General features: G+C 43.5%; 3 protein-coding genes across 6 annotated transcripts in view; all 3 read left to right on the plus strand.

Annotated features, from left to right (window-relative positions):
• The first annotated feature begins 537 nt into the window (after nucleotides 1-537).
• On the plus strand, nucleotides 538-2,525 carry LOC111236964 (tripartite motif-containing protein 16-like). Its single transcript, XM_022765888.1, has one exon. It carries the CDS (start codon nucleotides 795-797, stop codon nucleotides 2,463-2,465), a length of 1,671 nt encoding a protein of 556 aa, XP_022621609.1. The 5' UTR covers nucleotides 538-794; the 3' UTR covers nucleotides 2,466-2,525.
• A 1,300-nt stretch (nucleotides 2,526-3,825) lies between these two features.
• rsph14 (radial spoke head 14 homolog) lies at nucleotides 3,826-9,531 on the plus strand. Of its 2 annotated transcripts, none has more exons than XM_022765889.1 (6): nucleotides 3,826-4,069; nucleotides 4,909-5,011; nucleotides 6,169-6,287; nucleotides 7,228-7,468; nucleotides 8,534-8,670; nucleotides 9,171-9,531. In XM_022765889.1, the coding sequence occupies exons 1-6, from the start codon at nucleotides 3,895-3,897 to the stop codon at nucleotides 9,458-9,460; spliced, it is 1,065 nt and encodes a 354-aa protein (XP_022621610.1). In that variant the 5' UTR covers nucleotides 3,826-3,894; the 3' UTR covers nucleotides 9,461-9,531. The 2 variants fall into 2 exon arrangements, with proteins under 2 accessions (XP_022621610.1, XP_022621611.1); XM_022765890.1 differs by having other exon boundaries at nucleotides 7,234-7,468.
• A 1,256-nt stretch (nucleotides 9,532-10,787) lies between these two features.
• Nucleotides 10,788-16,543, plus strand: part of dmtn (dematin actin binding protein) — a 25,433-nt gene continuing 19,677 nt past the window's right edge. For all 3 annotated transcript variants that reach the window (XM_022765892.1, XM_022765891.1, XM_022765894.1), the window contains exon 1: nucleotides 10,788-10,927. The gene's annotated coding sequence lies outside the window, so the exon portion shown is untranslated. The remainder of the gene's footprint in view (nucleotides 10,928-16,543) is intronic.

Below are 16,543 nucleotides of genomic sequence, written 5' to 3' on the forward strand. Positions count from 1 at the left end.
ACACACACACACACACACACACACACACACACACACACACAGACACACACACACACGTTCATGTTCATTAGTTTTATTCAGAACTTCATTGTCGTCATTAAAAAGGTTTTTAATAAATAAACCTGTGATTAAATTGTACTGAGTGTTTCTTCATATTTACCATCTGCCTCATGATGAATCTAACAGTCACTTTGGTGAATTAGTGTTTTCATTGTTATTTAAATTGGTAAGTTCATAAGACAAATTAGAAAAGCACAAACTCTAGTATCTGTCTCTAGATCCTGTGTTGTCACTGTTGAAGGACGGACACATTTAAACATTTCTATCATGTTTGTTGTTGATTAAAGCAACATAGAAAGTCTTTGATTAATTACAGATTCAGGAGAAACTTGGTGTGTTGTGATTTCTATACTGTGCTGCTGCTGTTCAAGTTCATACCAGAGGGATCAGTTCTCTACACACTGACTGGGACTTTGTGCTGTTGTTATCTGTGTGTGGCGAGTCCGTCTGCAGAGACACACAGCATCAAACCACTTCCTGGACTGAGTCAAAGCCTGATGCCCCTCCCTCTTCTTCCTGCTCTCAAACACAGCCAGCTCCACTCTGTTCATGTGTTTCCTTGTTCCCTCCCTTCAGATCTACAGTTTGAAGATGGGTGGAGCCAACATGTGGTGAAGTGCGAGAGCTGACAGGCCCCGTTCACTGCAGAGACACATGTTGTTTAGATCAGAGCTCAAACTAGTTTCAGTTCTGAGGAAGTGAAACTCAGACAGTCGTTGTCACCGAGAGCTGAAATGGCACAGAAAGGAGATCAGCTGGACCGGGAGACCTTCTCTTGTTCCATCTGTCTGGATCTACTGAAGGATCCGGTGGCTGTTCCCTGTGGACACAGCTACTGCATGAACTGTATTAAAAGCTTCTGGGATGAAGAGGATGAGAAGAGAATCCACAGCTGCCCTCAGTGTAGGCAGACCTTCACACCGAGGCCTGTCCTGGGGAAAAACACCATGTTAGCAGCTTTAGTGGAGCAGCTGAAGAAGACTGGACTCCAAGCTGCTGCTGCTGATCACTGCTATGCTGGACCTGAAGACGTGGCCTGTGATGTCTGCACTGGGAGGAAACTGAAAGCTGTTAAATCCTGTCTGGTTTGTCTGGTCTCTTACTGTGAGAATCACCTGCAGCCTCATCATGATGTAGCTCAGTTAAAGAAACACAAGCTGGTGGAGCCCTCCGAGAAGCTCCAGCAGAACATCTGCTCTCGTCACGATGAGGTGATGAAGATGTTCTGCCGCACCGATCAGCAGTGTATCTGTTATCTCTGCTCTGTGGATGAACATAAAGGCCACGACACAGTCTCAGCTGCAGCAGAAAGGACTGAGAGGCAGAGAGAGCTCCAGCTGAGGCGACAAGAGATCCAGCAGAGAATCCAGGACAGACAGAAAGATGTGAAGCTGCTTCAACAGGAGGTGGAGGCTCTCAACGGCTCTGCTGATGAAGCAGTGGAGGACAGCGAGAAGATCTTCACTGAGCTGATCCGTCTCATGGAGAAAAGACGCTCTGATGTGAAGCAGCAGATCAGATCCCAGCAGGAAACTGAAGCCGGTCGAGTCAAAGAGCTTCAGGAGAAGCTGCAGCAGGAGATCGCTGAGCTGAAGAGGAAAGACGCTGAGCTGAAGCAGCTCTCACACACAGAGGATCACAACCACTTTCTACACAACTACCCCTCACTGTCACCACTCAGTGACTCTACAGACTCATCCGCCATCAATGTCCGTCCTCTGAGACACTTTGAGGACGTGACAGCAGCTGTGTCACAGCTCAGAGAGAAACTACAGGACGTCCTGACAGAGACATGGACAAACATCTCACTGACACTGACTGAAGTGGATGTTTTACTGTCACAACCAGAGCCCAAGACCAGAGCTGACTTCTTAAGATATTCACAGGAAATCACACTGGATCCAAACACAGCAAATACACGTCTGTTATTATCTGAGGGAAACAGAAAAGCAACAGTAATGAGTCAACAACAGTCTTATCCTGATCATCCAGACAGATTCACTTCATATCCTCAGGTCCTGAGTAGAGAGAGTCTGACTGGACGTTGTTACTGGGAGGTGGAGTGGAGAGGAGGAGGAGTTTTTGTATCAGTCTCATACAAGAATATCAGCAGAGCAGGGGGGGGAACTTTATTTGGATATAATGACAAATCTTGGTCGTTAGATTGTGATCAAAACAGTTTTTCATTTAGATTCAACAGCATCAACACTCCAGTCTCAGGTCCTCTGTCCTCCAGAGTAGGAGTGTACCTGGATCACACAGCAGGTGTTCTGTCCTTCTACAGCGTCTCTGAAACCATGACTCTCCTCCACAGAGTCCAGACCACATTCCCTCAGCCTCTCTATGCTGGACTCTGTCTTTCCTGGGGTGTTGGAGGCACAGCTGAGTTTTATAAGCTCACATAGATAAAAGTCCAGATTTGTATTTGGTTCCTAAAGTTATTGTGTCTCCATCATTGTTGCTAAGAGCTGGTTGTTGTGTTGTTTGTTGAATCCTGATGTATTATTCCAGGTGAGATCAGGTCCATGTAAGTCATTCAAATGAGTCTCATCTTCACCTGCTGCAACATGAAAGTTGTTTCACATTAAAACATCAATAATCACAATCCAGTCGTATGATTTACATTATTCTGAAGGGAGACTTTTACTTTGATACTCCACGTGTTTCTGTTTTCAGACACACACACACACACACACACACACACACAGACACAGACACACACTCACACACACAGACTCAGACAGACAGACGTGTGTGTGTGTGTCTGTGTGTCTGTGTGTCTGTGTGTGTTGTTGTTGTTGTTGTGTTATAAACCATTTTCCTGCTTTCCTCCCAGTGCATGCTGGGATACATTCCAGTACTTCAAACTTGTTTGTTTGAAGTTTGAATGTTTGATGTGATGAAAAACTGTTTGACACGTTTCATCCAGAATCACAAAGTTTGAATGTAAAAGTCACATAAATGTAAAACTAATAAGATTCACCCTGAAATTACAGAGAATCTTTAAATTGTTATTATGGACATTAACCTTCATAATAACAAGCTACATTTTTAATTACAGATAATTACTGTCATTTTACACAGATTTGTTTGTAATTTAAGAAAGCAGAAAAATACTGTTTAAATAAAACAGTAATTTGTCTTTATAGAAATGGGAAATAAATGTAATTTATTATTATTGGCATGATGCTTAAAGGAGAGGTTGGGCTGTTAATTCACATTATTTCTGTCATTTTACAGACTTTTGTTCACAATTTTTAAAAACCCCAGAAAATTACTTTTAGAAAACTTAGTTATTTTTTACAGTGCAGACACATACTCAGTTAAGACCTGGTCTTGTTCATTTAGCTCCTGAACTTATGGCATCAGAGCTCACCTGAGAGCCTGTGGCATCAGAGCTCACCTGAGAGCCTGTGACATCAGAGCTCACCTGAGAGCCTGCAGCTCACCTGTCTGTGTGTGTGTGTGTTGCTCAGGCTGCTGCTCACAGAATTTCCAGAATAGATAGATAGATAGATAGATAGATAGATAGATAGATAGATAGATAGATAGATAGATAGATAGATAGATAGATAGATAGATACTTGTGCCAGATGTTTGCCCAAACTAAAACTAGACTGAAAGGATAAAACATCTGTAAAGACTTTTAAGGATATTGATTAAATGTCCCAGAAATCCCTACTTTCCTACAGACCCTGAACGCAGCATCGTTGCCCAGGGATGTTTACATGCGGTTACCAGGCAACGGCTGTGGAGTGATTTGGCTTGGACATACCTGACAGTCCAGCCCGGTTTTGTCCTACTTTACCGGGTTTAACCTGATCCACATCCCGGATGGCCGGTGCTCTGATGGACCCGACCCGGGCCCCGCTGGCCTTCGGGCGGCGGGCCGTGCCGCAGCTGTTCGAGCAGCTGCAGCAGCCGGAGACCGGCACGAGGCTGCGGGCTCTGGCTTCACTCTGCGACCTGATCCACGACCCGGACCGGCTCTACCAGACTGTTAAAGGAGGTAAGTCCGGGCTCACAGCCAGACCACACGATGAGGTCTCCAACATCCTGTGCTCAGGTAACCATGGTGATAACAGGCGCCAATAAGTCCTGCTTTAAAAATGTTACTCAAGTAAGTAACATTAAACTAGAGTATGAGTATTAGTATTAGTATCAGTATCAGTATCAGTATCAGCATTAGTATCAGTATCAGTATTAGTATTAGTATCAGTATTATGGCCACGTTGAAGAAAAAAAGAAATCTGATATTTATGAAAAAAGTCATAATATTACGAGAATAAAGTCGTAATTTTACAAGAAAAAAAGTCATAATATGAGATTAAAGTAATTTTATGAGAAAAAAAGTCACAACATTAGGCTGCAATAATAAAGTCATGATATTATGAGAATTAAAAATGTAAAACATCCAGAGAGAAAAACATAATTTTTACACAATATTTCAAGCAACCAATAAAATGGGTGAAAGGACACCGAGGTCAAAGGTCAGCGCCAGCTGCTGCTTGTCTAACAATAGAACAGACTCAGTTTCTTGATGCCCTTTCAATATGAGGATCAGTATTTAAGCATGTTATCTTTTATTATGTTGTCAGCAAATAACAGTGCCAATGGCAGCAAACAAGCCGTCTCCGTGGAAACAGTAGAATTTCACTGCTGTAAAACCCCTTTCATTGCTGTAAATACCTTAACTTTTCTCCTTTAACAAAGGAAACCCTTTAAGTTATTCTGTGCAACACCCTGAATTAACTCCCTCAGCTAACTGCTGATGCATGAACTACGACCTGAAGCCGAGAACACCTGTGAACTTTGCAGCGCTGACACATCTTTCTTCTTCTTCTCCAGGTTTTCTGGAGCGGCTGGTGGTTCTGTTGAAGGATGAAGATCCATCAGTCAGAGCGAGGACCTGCGAGCTGCTTCACCTGCTGACGGCCCACAGCGCCGGCAGGTACAGTACATACACTGCTTTCATCTCACTGTCTAAACGCTGCTGTTTGTTTAACTGTGTCCGTGGTAACCAGCAGATACAAAGGGGAGTAAAAATAAAATAATGGTAGAGAAAAATAATATTGTAGATTTAGCAGTGCAATAATCCATTTAGTAAATTCTCTAAACAATATTATAATGTTCACAAGTAATTGAAGTCGTTGTAGTCCGTGTAAAACAATACTGTACATAATATTAGAGTTTATTTAGAGAATGTAAATTGAAATATAAAGTTCATTCAACAACATTTAATTGATTGTAAGTCAGTGAAACATTTAATCACTTTTTAAAGGATCAGTCTGGTCTGTGATTATATTTTTCTTCCTGTCATCAAACGGAGGTTCCCCGGCTTCCTCCCACAGTCCCGACACACGCAGGTTAATTGGTGACCCTATAGGGATAAGCAGTATGGATAATGGATGGATGTTTCCTGATTAGACCCTCGCTGTAGTGTGTGATGTCACCAGCAGGTGGCGGTGTGACACTGCGGTGACGTCCAGGTGAAGCTTTGTGGGAAGTTTAAGTGTCTGTGAAGATTCTCAGAGCTCCAGTCAAAATAATCTCTGTAACCACGTCTCCTCCACCTCGATGGAAAACGTCATGAGGTCAAAGATGTGAAGGAGAATTCATTAGCACCGAGGAAAAGCATCCGACTGCTCTCACACTGAGCTTTTAACTTTATTAAGGAAAAATCCTCCTTTAGCCACAGAAACAGAGCAAACAGGATTGAAATGTTTTAATGAGAAAACATGGAAGGAAAACACAAATAGAGAAAGTTAAATAATAATTAAATAGAAATAAGGAACTGAGTGAGAGATCAGAAGAAATGATGTTCAGATAGAAGTTTATAGTTTCATTTGTTATCTGGAGAAAATTCACGTTCAGGTGTTTACACAGCAGGAGGGGATATGGTGAACGACATGTATAGACTATAGTATTGTGTTCTGATATTGTTCACCATAAACTCCGGACTGAACAGATCTGAAAGAGAATAAATCTACATTTGATGAATCGGGCTTCAGTCGATCAGTCGAGGATTTCCATCAAACAGAAAGTTAAAGTTTCTACATTTCCATGTGTCTGCCGAGGTCACTGTGTCTCTGTCGCCTCCCCCCACAGACAGGCCCTGCTGTCCTCCTCCCTCCTCCCTCCCCTGTCTCAGCTGCTGGGCGACTCCTCGTCCTCCTGCAGGAGAAACGTCCACCGGGTGCTGAACCGCCTCGCCCTGCTGCCAGCTGGTACCGTCCTCACGTCTGACTCCATCCAACATTTGATTTCAGAGCCGTTAATATTTTTCTGTCTTGATCAATCAGATGACGAAACAGTTTGTTAAACTGTTCTCATTCTACTAAAATGGGGAAAGATAAACTGAACAATTACACTTGAAACATTATTCATTATTTTCTGTTATATCATAAAATATATTAAATTCCAGTGAAATGATCTTAAAATAAAGAACATGTTTCCTGAGCCGTGTCACTCACATACTTCAGTCTCTGTTGCAGTAATAGTTTCCTCCACTCAGTCTAGTTCCCGTTTACATCCCATTAGTGTGAAATTTTGTTATAATTTCTGTGTGAAGTCTGGACTAATGGCTAAAAAGTGATTTCTGAGGTCACACTGACCTTTGACCTTCGACCATCAAAATCTTATCAGTTGATCCTTGAGTCCAGGTGAATGTTTGCATCAAATTTGAAGAAATTCCCTTAAGGCGTTACAGAGGTATCATGTTCTCAAGGCCAAAATCAAGTTTTATGAGGTCACCTTGACCTTTGACCTTTGACCCCCAAAATCTAACTAGTTCGAGTACAAGTGAACATTTGTGCCAAATTTGAAGGAATTTCCTTGAGAAGTTCTTGAGATGTTGCGTTCACAAGGCCAGAATCATGTTTTGTGATGTCACTGTCACCGTGACCCTTGACCTTTGAACTTTAGCCACCAAAATCTAATCAGTTCCTCCTTGAGTCCTGGTGAATGTTTGTGCTAAATTTGAAGAAGTTCTGTGAAGACGTTACTCAGATATTTCAGGACAACCTGAAAACAAAATGGCCGCCACTGTGAATGTCGCTGGTGCAGAGTCCCAGTTTAACCTGGGATAATATCACTGTGTGTGTGTGTGTGTGTGTGTGTGTGTGTGTGTGTGTGTGTGTGTGTGTGTGTGTGTGTGTTTGTGTGCAGGTGCAGAGGCTCTCCTGACTCTGGTTCCTAAACTGATGCTGAAGCTCAGAGATGATGAAGATGAGGAGGAGGAGGAGGAGGAGGAGGTGCAGGTGCTGCTCCTCTCCACCCTCAGCTGTTGCTCCAGGCTGGACGCTCTGCCGGCTCTGGCCTCCGACGGTGTCTCGCTGCTGGGCCACAAACTCTCACACCGCTCCCCGAACATCCGCAGAGAGGCAGCGGCAGCCATGATGGCCCTCAGGTATGAGTGTCACTTCACCTGACACTTCATCTCCTCTCAGTGGTTCAACCTGCACTTACACGTAAACTCACACTTGCCCAAACTGAAACGGTGTTTCCACTTCCTGTCTACAACCTCCATCATGTTCACACTTCAACAAACCCTTGATATTAAAGTAACACTTCAGCTTCTTTCCACATGTTCACTTCAACTTCACTCAGCTCATACACGTGAACTCAGACTTAAACTGAAACTCGGGTCATTTCAGCTCCTTTCAGCAGTTTACTTCAACCCACAGACTATAAATAAAGATGGACGTCGCCTCTGTGACGTCACCCACAGGTTTCTAAAGCTCAGAGTGAGCTGTTCTACCATTGCCATCTTGGAAGAGTCGGACTCCGCCCCCTAACTCCCAGCTAATCCAAAAGTGGTGGTCAAAGAGGCGGGACATGTGTGGCAAGCATAAGCTACCATTAGCATCATTAGAACAACGGGGAGTCTTGCTTGAAGACTAACCCAAAGCTAATTCATAATGAGCAAACCTAACAAGCCACGTATGGTGATCGCAGACACCAATACCTGCTAATTAGTGGTAAAATACAAATAAATAATACTAGAGTTTAACTCACCTAAAACTACAGGAGCACAGACTTCCTCATGTTCTGTTACAAACAAGCCAAATCATCTGTCTGATGTTTAAAATCCTCCAAAAGCACCAATGTTCACTGACTGAATTAGCTGAAGTGACGAGTAGCAGACAGCTAGCAGCTAGCTAACGAGCAACCACACCCTTAATTCTCCATAACGTTAATCCTTAATAAGATGTAAACAGGTGAGTTATATAAACAGGTGTCATGAAGGAGGAAATTAGCTCTAGAGACCAAAACAGTTTCTGTACCAGGCTGTAAACATGTTTATTTCTGCTGTAAAGTTGGACATTTTAACATGGGAGTCTATGGGGACTGACTCACTGTTGGAGCCAGACTCTAGTGGTCGTTAGAGGAACTGCAGCTTTTAGGCACTTCAGTGTTGACTTCATTTTTAGTTTGTTTGATTGTTGCTCTGGTTGATGTCTGCTGGTTTCAGCATTCCTGAGGACGGGAAGCGGCAGGTGTGCAAGGAGGCGGTGCTTCCTGTCCTGGTCGGTCTGCTGCAGGACGAGGACATCGAGGTTCAGGCCAACGCTGCAGGAGTCATCATGTACACTGTGATCATCACCACAGGTACAAACACACACCAGCTGGAAGTGTTTTCCCTCTCTGTAAATTCGCATTTTAAGTTGTTTTAATGATCTCCTTCATGCCTGTCACCATGGCAACATCCCTCTGGATCATGTGACCAGACTACAGGTTTATTTTCTGACCATCCGTTCGATTTATTTCCACTTTCCACAATCTTTAACTTCAACTGACCATGTTCACACGGCGGCCATTTTCCTCTGACGCCACGCTGAGGGCGGGAAGCTTTGGACATTTTAATGTCTCTGAATTAATTTGTTTACCGTCATTTTCCTTTGACCACACTGATGAATGGGCAGATGAATCTGTCAGATGTTGAAGGTAAAGACCCGCCCACACTGGAAACACTGTAAGCTAATGCTAGGCTAGCAAATGTGAAATTTGAACTGTGGGTCATCTGACAACGTCTATGAGGAAGTGAACCTTCTGTTGTCTGCACCTTAAACACACCACCTGACCTACGACTGATCCTCCTCTTCCTGCAGGTAAGCAGCAGTGTCTGGATTTGGACGTTGTCCCTGTCCTCCTCCTACTGGTGTCCAAGGAGACAGAGGAGGAAGAGGAGGAGGACCTGGAGAGGAGGAGGAGGAGGAGGAAGGCCCTCATCTTGTACTCCCTGCGCACTCTGACTTCGCTGGCCGAGGCTCCAGACGGCCGCCGCCTCCTGCTGGAGCAGCTGCCGCTGCTGCTGAGGAGGAGCGAGGCCACAGAGGAGGACCAGGACATCCGGCGAGCTGCTCAGACCGCCGTCAGGGTTGTCACCTGGACCCCCTGAGACCCTGACGACCCCTGACCTCCAGAGCAGTCAGCTGATAAGATAATAAAATGATTAACTATATATGTCAATCTATTTCCACATCTGAAATATTTGTTCAACATATTATAAGGTGACCAGATATCTGAAATTAAAACGGGGACATTTCCAGTTCATCAGTCAAATTATCATTAAAATATCCAGTTTTTAAAATGACGACCCCCTACCTTTGAAGCAGGCACAAAGTTTGTTTGAAGTATGTTTGTTTTTGTTAGTTTATTGCCTGGTAATGAACTCCTAACCAATGACTGAACCAGCTAACCTTTTTTCTTCCTAGAGACAACAAAAACAAAGAAAAATCTGATTGGATAACTCTATTTTGATGGTTTTAGCTTCACTTCTGAAGCTACTATAGCTAGCAGCCAGCTGCCTCTGTTGGCCAAAACAAGCGCAACGCTAGACGTCTGTATTTAATTACAAACTTTAAAACAGGGACATTTCTGGGGACAGCTCCAACGGGGACATCTGGTCACCCTAACATACTACGTTTAGTTCGAATCTGGACCGTGTCACTGTGGACCTCTGGAGGCCTCTCCGTGACCCCGGTAGGGCCACGCACCACAGTTTGAGTAAAATCGCCGTCAGACTAGAGTGGAGTGCTGCTGAATAGAGTTTCCTCTCTGACCTGCTGCTCTGAAAGACGCTGCACTTCAGTCAGATTAAGGCCAATCAGCTGTGCAGCAGCAGACGTCCACAGACATGAATGGACCTGCTTTATGTTGAACTCAGCTCCTATTGATGCATCGAGCTCCGGGCAGTGCGAGGAGGAGGCCACAACAGGAAGCTGAGGTGAGGAATAGTTTTTGAAAATGTTCAGTATTATCGCTGATACAACAGTCAATACTATAATGAGACTTTTATCAAAACATCACATCAAAATTTTATCCTGTTGTTGAGTTAAATGTCCAAACACAAGAGCAACTAAAATACAGACGCTTCAGATTTCATGTCAATCAGGGGCCAGTTGCACAAAACATCCTAAATTAAGATTTTCCATAAAGTCTGAGTTACAGTTACAGTTTCCTTAAAATAATATAAAAAACAAATTCTAATAATTTTATACTGTGATTTTAACACGATTTAAATTCAAGTCAAATTATTAAGTCATATTTATTCACGGGCATGTTGCACTGTCATGTTTACCCCCCCCCCCCCCCCCCCCCCCGCACTACTGCAAATGGACTGGCCCAGAGAGAGAGAGAGAGAGAGAGAGACATAGACAGGTAACGGTTTATGGTTGAAACAGCAGAGAGAGAGAGAGAGGCACAGGGTGCTGTTATCACACACATACACACACACTCACACGCACACACACTCACACACACACTCACACACACACTGGGACTATATTTGGGACTGAGCGGAGAGAGAAACAGTTGATGACGGAGCTGCTGGACGTTTCTGTCAAACACCGGAAACAACACACAGGTAAGACCCACCTGCGGTTCTCCCGCGGGTTCACAGCTTCTATCTCGTTTTTCTGTGTTTTTCTGTGTTTTTCTGGGTCCAAACATCAGCTGAGATAATCCTGAGACAGAGCAGCTGGAAGTCCTGATGTGGAGTTATACACACACACACACACACACACACACACACCAGCCTGGATGTGAGTCCATGTGTGATGAATATGATCAAATACACTTCATATTAAACACACCGCCGCAGGAATGTTCTAGAAACTCGGAGTCCGGATGAACTGGAGTGAAGTTTTGCTTCATGTTCTCACTGCGGAGATATTGTAGGAATAATATGAAGATGCTGGAGGGGTAAAATGCGGAGGGTTTTTAGCGGGACTTCGGCGCGACTCTCTCCCCGGCTGCGGTCGACCTTGTCCGGGGGAGAAAGAGCCGGCGCCGGGCCGGGCTGCGGTGCGCCGCAGCGGGGCAGAGGAGCTCCGACTTCCCCCGGTTTTAAAAAGAATATGAAAGCACCGCACATCATCATGTGTCAGATATGAGTCAGGCGCTGGGTGACGGTCCCAAATTATGTAAGAGGCTGCTGGAAAAGTGAGCACGCCGCGGAGGAGAGGAGGGATGGAGGATGGAGGATGGATTAAGGAGGGGAGGATGGTTTTATGTAACAACCCCCCCATCCAGCATTAACATCTGCTGGCCATCCTCCACTCTGAAATCCTCCCCATGACAGACCTATAATAATATCTCTAAATATCCTATCTATCTATCTATCTATCTATCTATCTATCTATCTATCTATCTATCTATCTATCATCTATCTATCTATCTGAACCTGGATGTACATATAAGAAACAAATTAAAACAGATAGTCCAGAGAGACTTTACGATGCAATTTAAATAACAAACACTAAAATTACAAAATTGTACTAAAAATAATTCACAAGCAAGATTATAAAACACAGTCTGATCAGTTTAAACAACTGCATCCTGTTTTGCTAAGGTTTAAAATCTTGTTTCTAAACAGTTGATAGCTTATAAAATGATCCATTTTTAAAGTGCTCTGAAGCTTATTGTGGTGTAAGAGCTAGAAGTTAGACTGATGTGATATGAAGAAGAAGTACACTTATTTCTTATAATTTAGCCAGTGAGACGGGTCCTTTGTACGTCCAGGCTTTATTCCTTAATTTAAAAATATGCAATAATTCAGATGTAAACCACAGCTGGATTAATCTTTTACTCTTTTTAAATTCTCTTTTTAAATATCTTGAACAGATCTTGTTTATTGACCACTGAAAGACAGGTATTTATAAAATGGTCCATTTAACGTTTATGTAATTAACTATGATGTAAATCATTTTAAAAAACATTAAAGCGTTCATTAACATGTTTTAAATTCCTATTAATGACAAATATTAACTGACCCACCTTTGTATTTGCTGGTCATGATGACAGTACAAGGAGCTGAGTAAAGACATGCTGTGCCATGTTTTGTCTTTTACATTTAAAAAAAGATTTTCTACTAAAATTAAAGTGTCAGAAAACTCCTGTTTATCTCGGGTGCCTGTGAATGCATCACATGTTGTTTTATAGCAATGATGAGTTCATGAGTCGATCCCTGTTGTGACTGTTGATAGTTTTTAGTCGTTGTAGCAGCGTCACTGTTGGATGGACTGTGATGAAATGTGGTTCATGTTCCCCTCAGGATGAACTTGAGTCTAGCGCCATCATCAGGTCACATTTTAATGTGTCCACTACTTTGGTTTATGACCAAATACCTGCTCAGTAATCAGATGGACTTTGTGTTTACTGCTAATTAGCATTAAAGCAGCTAAACATCAGCGTGTTAGCATCGCCACTGCAGCAGGATTTAACAGGCCAAAAATGAGGCATCAACACTGAGGAACCAGAAGCTGCAGTTCCTCTAACGACCACTAGAGTCTGGCTCCAACAGTGAGTCAGTCCCCATAGACTCCCATGTTAAAATGTCCAACTTTACAGCAGAAATAAACATGTTTACAGCCTGGTACAAAAACTGTTGTGGTTTCTAGAGCTAATTTCCTCCTTCATGACACCTGTTTATATAACTCACCTGTTTATGTTTTATTAAGGACTAAAGTTATGGAGGATTGAGGGCATGGTCGCTCTGTAGCTAGCTGCTAGCTGTCTGCTAAGCATCACTTCAGCTAATTCAGTCAGTGAACATTGGTGCTTTTGGAGGATATTAAATATCAGACAGGTAATTTGACATGTTGTTAACTGGCTAACAGAACGTGAGGAAGTCTGTGCTGCTGTATTTTGAATTGAGTGAAACTAGTATTATTTTATTTATTTATTAGCACTAATTAGCAAGTAACGGTTTCTTTATTCACTATACATGGCTTGTTAGCTTAGTTCATTAGGGAGCTAATTAGCCAGCAATATATTAGCTATCGGTTAGCCTTCAAGCAAGACGCCCAGCTGTACTAACGATGCTTGCCACACAAGCCCCTCCTCTTTGACCATTTTTGGATTATCTGGGAGTTAGGGGGTGGAGTCGGACACTGCCAAGATGGCGACGGTGGAGCAGCTCACTCTGAGCTTCAGAAACCTGTGGGTAAAGTCACAGAGGCGACGTCCATCTTTATTCACGGTCTGGGAAACTGTCAGTTTGAGAGTGTTTCTCATCAGTGTGGAGAACAGAGGCGGCTGGGATCTGCCCACAAGATGTGGGAGAGAGGCATCGTCGTGGAAACATGAACAACAGCATCTCTTGTTGATCGAGCTGATGATTGGATTTTGTAGCAGAAATGCTGAAAAACCTGCTCCTGAGTCTTTGACTGAGGTCAGAGGTCAGAGGTCACAGCTGTCTGAATATGACAGCACATACAGATGCAGACAGACAGATCAGCTCTCTGTCCTATTGAACCTACTGTAGCTGTGAATAATGGGTTTGAGTCCTGTGGGAGCTAGAAAGAGCCTGCTGTGTGTGTGTGTGTGTGTGTGTGTGTGTGTGGGTGTGTGGGTGTGTGTGTGTGTGTGTGAACAGCCTGACAGACAGACTGTGCTGTAGTTAAATCTCGTCACACTGAGGATTTATTTTTTTATTTCAGCTCTAACACACAAGCTGTGAGGTTTTGTTCCATGTTGAATATTACACACACACACATTCCTTCAGCTGTTGACCTTTTATCAGCCACTGTTGCCTCTCAAGTTGCTGACGTGTTGAACTTTTACAGAAAAGTTTCTCAGATATGAACATTGAATATTTGTGCTGATAGATTTAATTTAATTATAAGATGAACTCACATTAATCAGCTGCAGCCTGATGATGTTAAAGTTCCCTCCACTCAGGACGTGTTGTGTTTACTGTCCCGTCACTGAAACGTTGTTCACCTTTGCGGTGTCTCACACTCACACTTGCTGATCTGAGAGCAGAAGTGTATTCACGTTAACGAGTGCAGCAACACACAGTGCACTAAAAGTACCTGGATGGTTCACTCAAAACCAGTGTGAAACGATGGACACTTCTCACCCTCAACGGTCGCCATCTTGGCTCTGTAGCAGAAGGGGAGGGGCCACCAACATATCTGCAACCTTGTGAAATGGCGAGCGAGGAGGGGGAACATGTTGTACCAATGATGGTGGCCTAATTTCCATGTCGCTTAACACAAAAAAGTTAAACGTTCATTTTCAAGTCAAGTGAGCAAAGTGGGCGACGACCTTGTCACATGTTGCAATCATCGTTTCCTGTCAGTGCACACAGTGTTTGATTTAGGACGACACTACACCAGTGAGTATGTGTGAATTATCTGATTTTAACACACACATATGTCACAATCTGCCCCTTAAGTGTCTCCTTGGACTCACTTCCTGTTTTACTTTGAAATTACTTCCTGTTTTGTCCCACTCCAGTGATTGTCTGTCCCACCCTGATGTGTTTTTAACCATTTGTGTAAAATTTTGTCATAATTGCTGTTTGAAGTCTTGAGTAATGGCTAAAAAGTATTTTGTGAGGTCACACTGACCTTTGACCTTTGAGCACCAAAATCTAATCAGTTCGTCCTGGAGTCCCAGTGGACATTTGGGCCAAATTTGAAGAAAATCCCTCAAGGTGTTACGGAGATGTTGCGTTCGCAAGGCCAAAACCACATTTTGTGAGATCACCGTGATCTTGCCCTTTGACCTTTAGCCACAGAAATCTAACCAGTTCATCCTTGTGCCTTAGTGAATGTTTGTGCCAAATTTGAAGAAGTTCTGTCAAGGTGTTTCTGAGATATCGTGTCCACGAGAATGAGACGGACCAACGGACAACCTGAAAACAAAATGGCTGCCGCTCTGACTGTCGCCAGCGTGTTGTGACAGTTTAACCCGGGATAATATCACTGTGTATATCACCCAGCTACCTGGGAACAGGTGAAACACATCAGGGCCGGCCAGACAATCACTGGAGCGGGAAAAAACAGGAAGTAAAACGGGAAATCAGTCCAAAGAGACACTTAGGAGGCAGATCTTGACACAGCTGATGCACCTAAACGATAATCAGGGTCCAGTATGAAACTTCCTGTAGCTCGAGTTGAATCATTAGCTGTACAACATGTGACATGAGAGGGCGTGCATGTATAGACTTCTGAAAGTTTTCCATTACATTTCCCCTCTTTCATAAAATGCTCATAGAAAGACAAAAAATTTTTTAGCCGGACTGTGCCACAAGGAATTCTGGGTAAATTAGAAGAGTGTAACAATAAAACTGGCTGCCGTCTCTAAAAACTCTTCCCCTTCTCTTTGCTCTCTCCATTACAGTGTTAGCAAACCACAAATTATGAGCCATGTTTTCCTACTGCTCAGCGCAGGTGATTGTTACCGTGGTAACGTTAGGCCTGAGTTAGCCTGTGGGATGTGTTGTGGTTCTGTGATCCAGAGCATCCAGCTTGTGCTTCATTCTCACTGATGGCGTCCTGTACTCGTACGGTCCCTGAATGCCTCACCGTGCTGCGTGGGCGCTCTCCTCTATTTCTGGACACATGAGTCATCTTCGCTCGTGTTATACAATAGAAACTTCGCTCCGCTGAGACTCGACTGCGGCACAAATAGAAGCAGGAGTAGAACCCGCTCGGACTCTCTGTGGGTGAACTGGTCTCACTGGTGGTGACACACAGCTGGGCCAGTTACACAAAACACCTTAAGTTAAGATTTCCCTTAAAGTCTGAGTTAAGGTTTCCTGATAATAAAAGCAGTTACACAAAACACCTTGAATTTTCTCCTTAAGGTTTCTCCTTATCTTAGTCTTACATTTCAGGAATCACTTAAAGTCAGTTAAACCGTTCTGTGCAACACCCTTAAAGTAACTCCCTCAGCTGAGGAGAAATTAAAGCTGACATCTCCTCGTGTGTGTGTGTGTGTGTGTGAGTGTGTGTGTGTTGTTCTGTAGCTCAGATGTTAACTTCCTGTTTGACTGAGTTTGATTTGAATAAAGGTTTAGAGTCCCCTAAGGTTCATCATGTGACGCCTTCAGAGGTCACGACCCCGCTCCACGGTTTAATGGTTGTAGAGGAGCAGAATGTTCCTTTGATGACTGTGAGTTGAATCCAGTTTGTGCTGCAGCAGACGGAGGCCTCAGCTCTTATCTCTGAGTGCAGCAGGGGGCCGGGGG

The sequence above is a fragment of the Seriola dumerili genome, unplaced genomic scaffold (assembly GCF_002260705.1).
Source record: "Seriola dumerili isolate Sdu_G_001 unplaced genomic scaffold, Sdu_1.0 BDQW01000783.1, whole genome shotgun sequence".
NCBI classification, from domain to species: domain Eukaryota; kingdom Metazoa; phylum Chordata; class Actinopteri; order Carangiformes; family Carangidae; genus Seriola; species Seriola dumerili.

Bases quoted from the DNA above. Each gene is read 5' to 3' on its own strand.
- rsph14 (XM_022765889.1), top strand. From the start codon at position 3,895: ATGGCCGGTGCTCTGATGGACCCGACCCGGGCCCCGCTGGCCTTCGGG. The intron at 4,070-4,908 runs GTAAGTCCGGGC...CTTCTTCTCCAG, and splicing joins CTACCAGACTGTTAAAGGAG to GTTTTCTGGAGCGGCTGGTG. The intron at 6,288-7,227 runs GTACCGTCCTCA...GTTTGTGTGCAG, and splicing joins CCTCGCCCTGCTGCCAGCTG to GTGCAGAGGCTCTCCTGACT.
- LOC111236964 (XM_022765888.1), top strand. From the start codon at position 795: ATGGCACAGAAAGGAGATCAGCTGGACCGGGAGACCTTCTCTTGTTCC.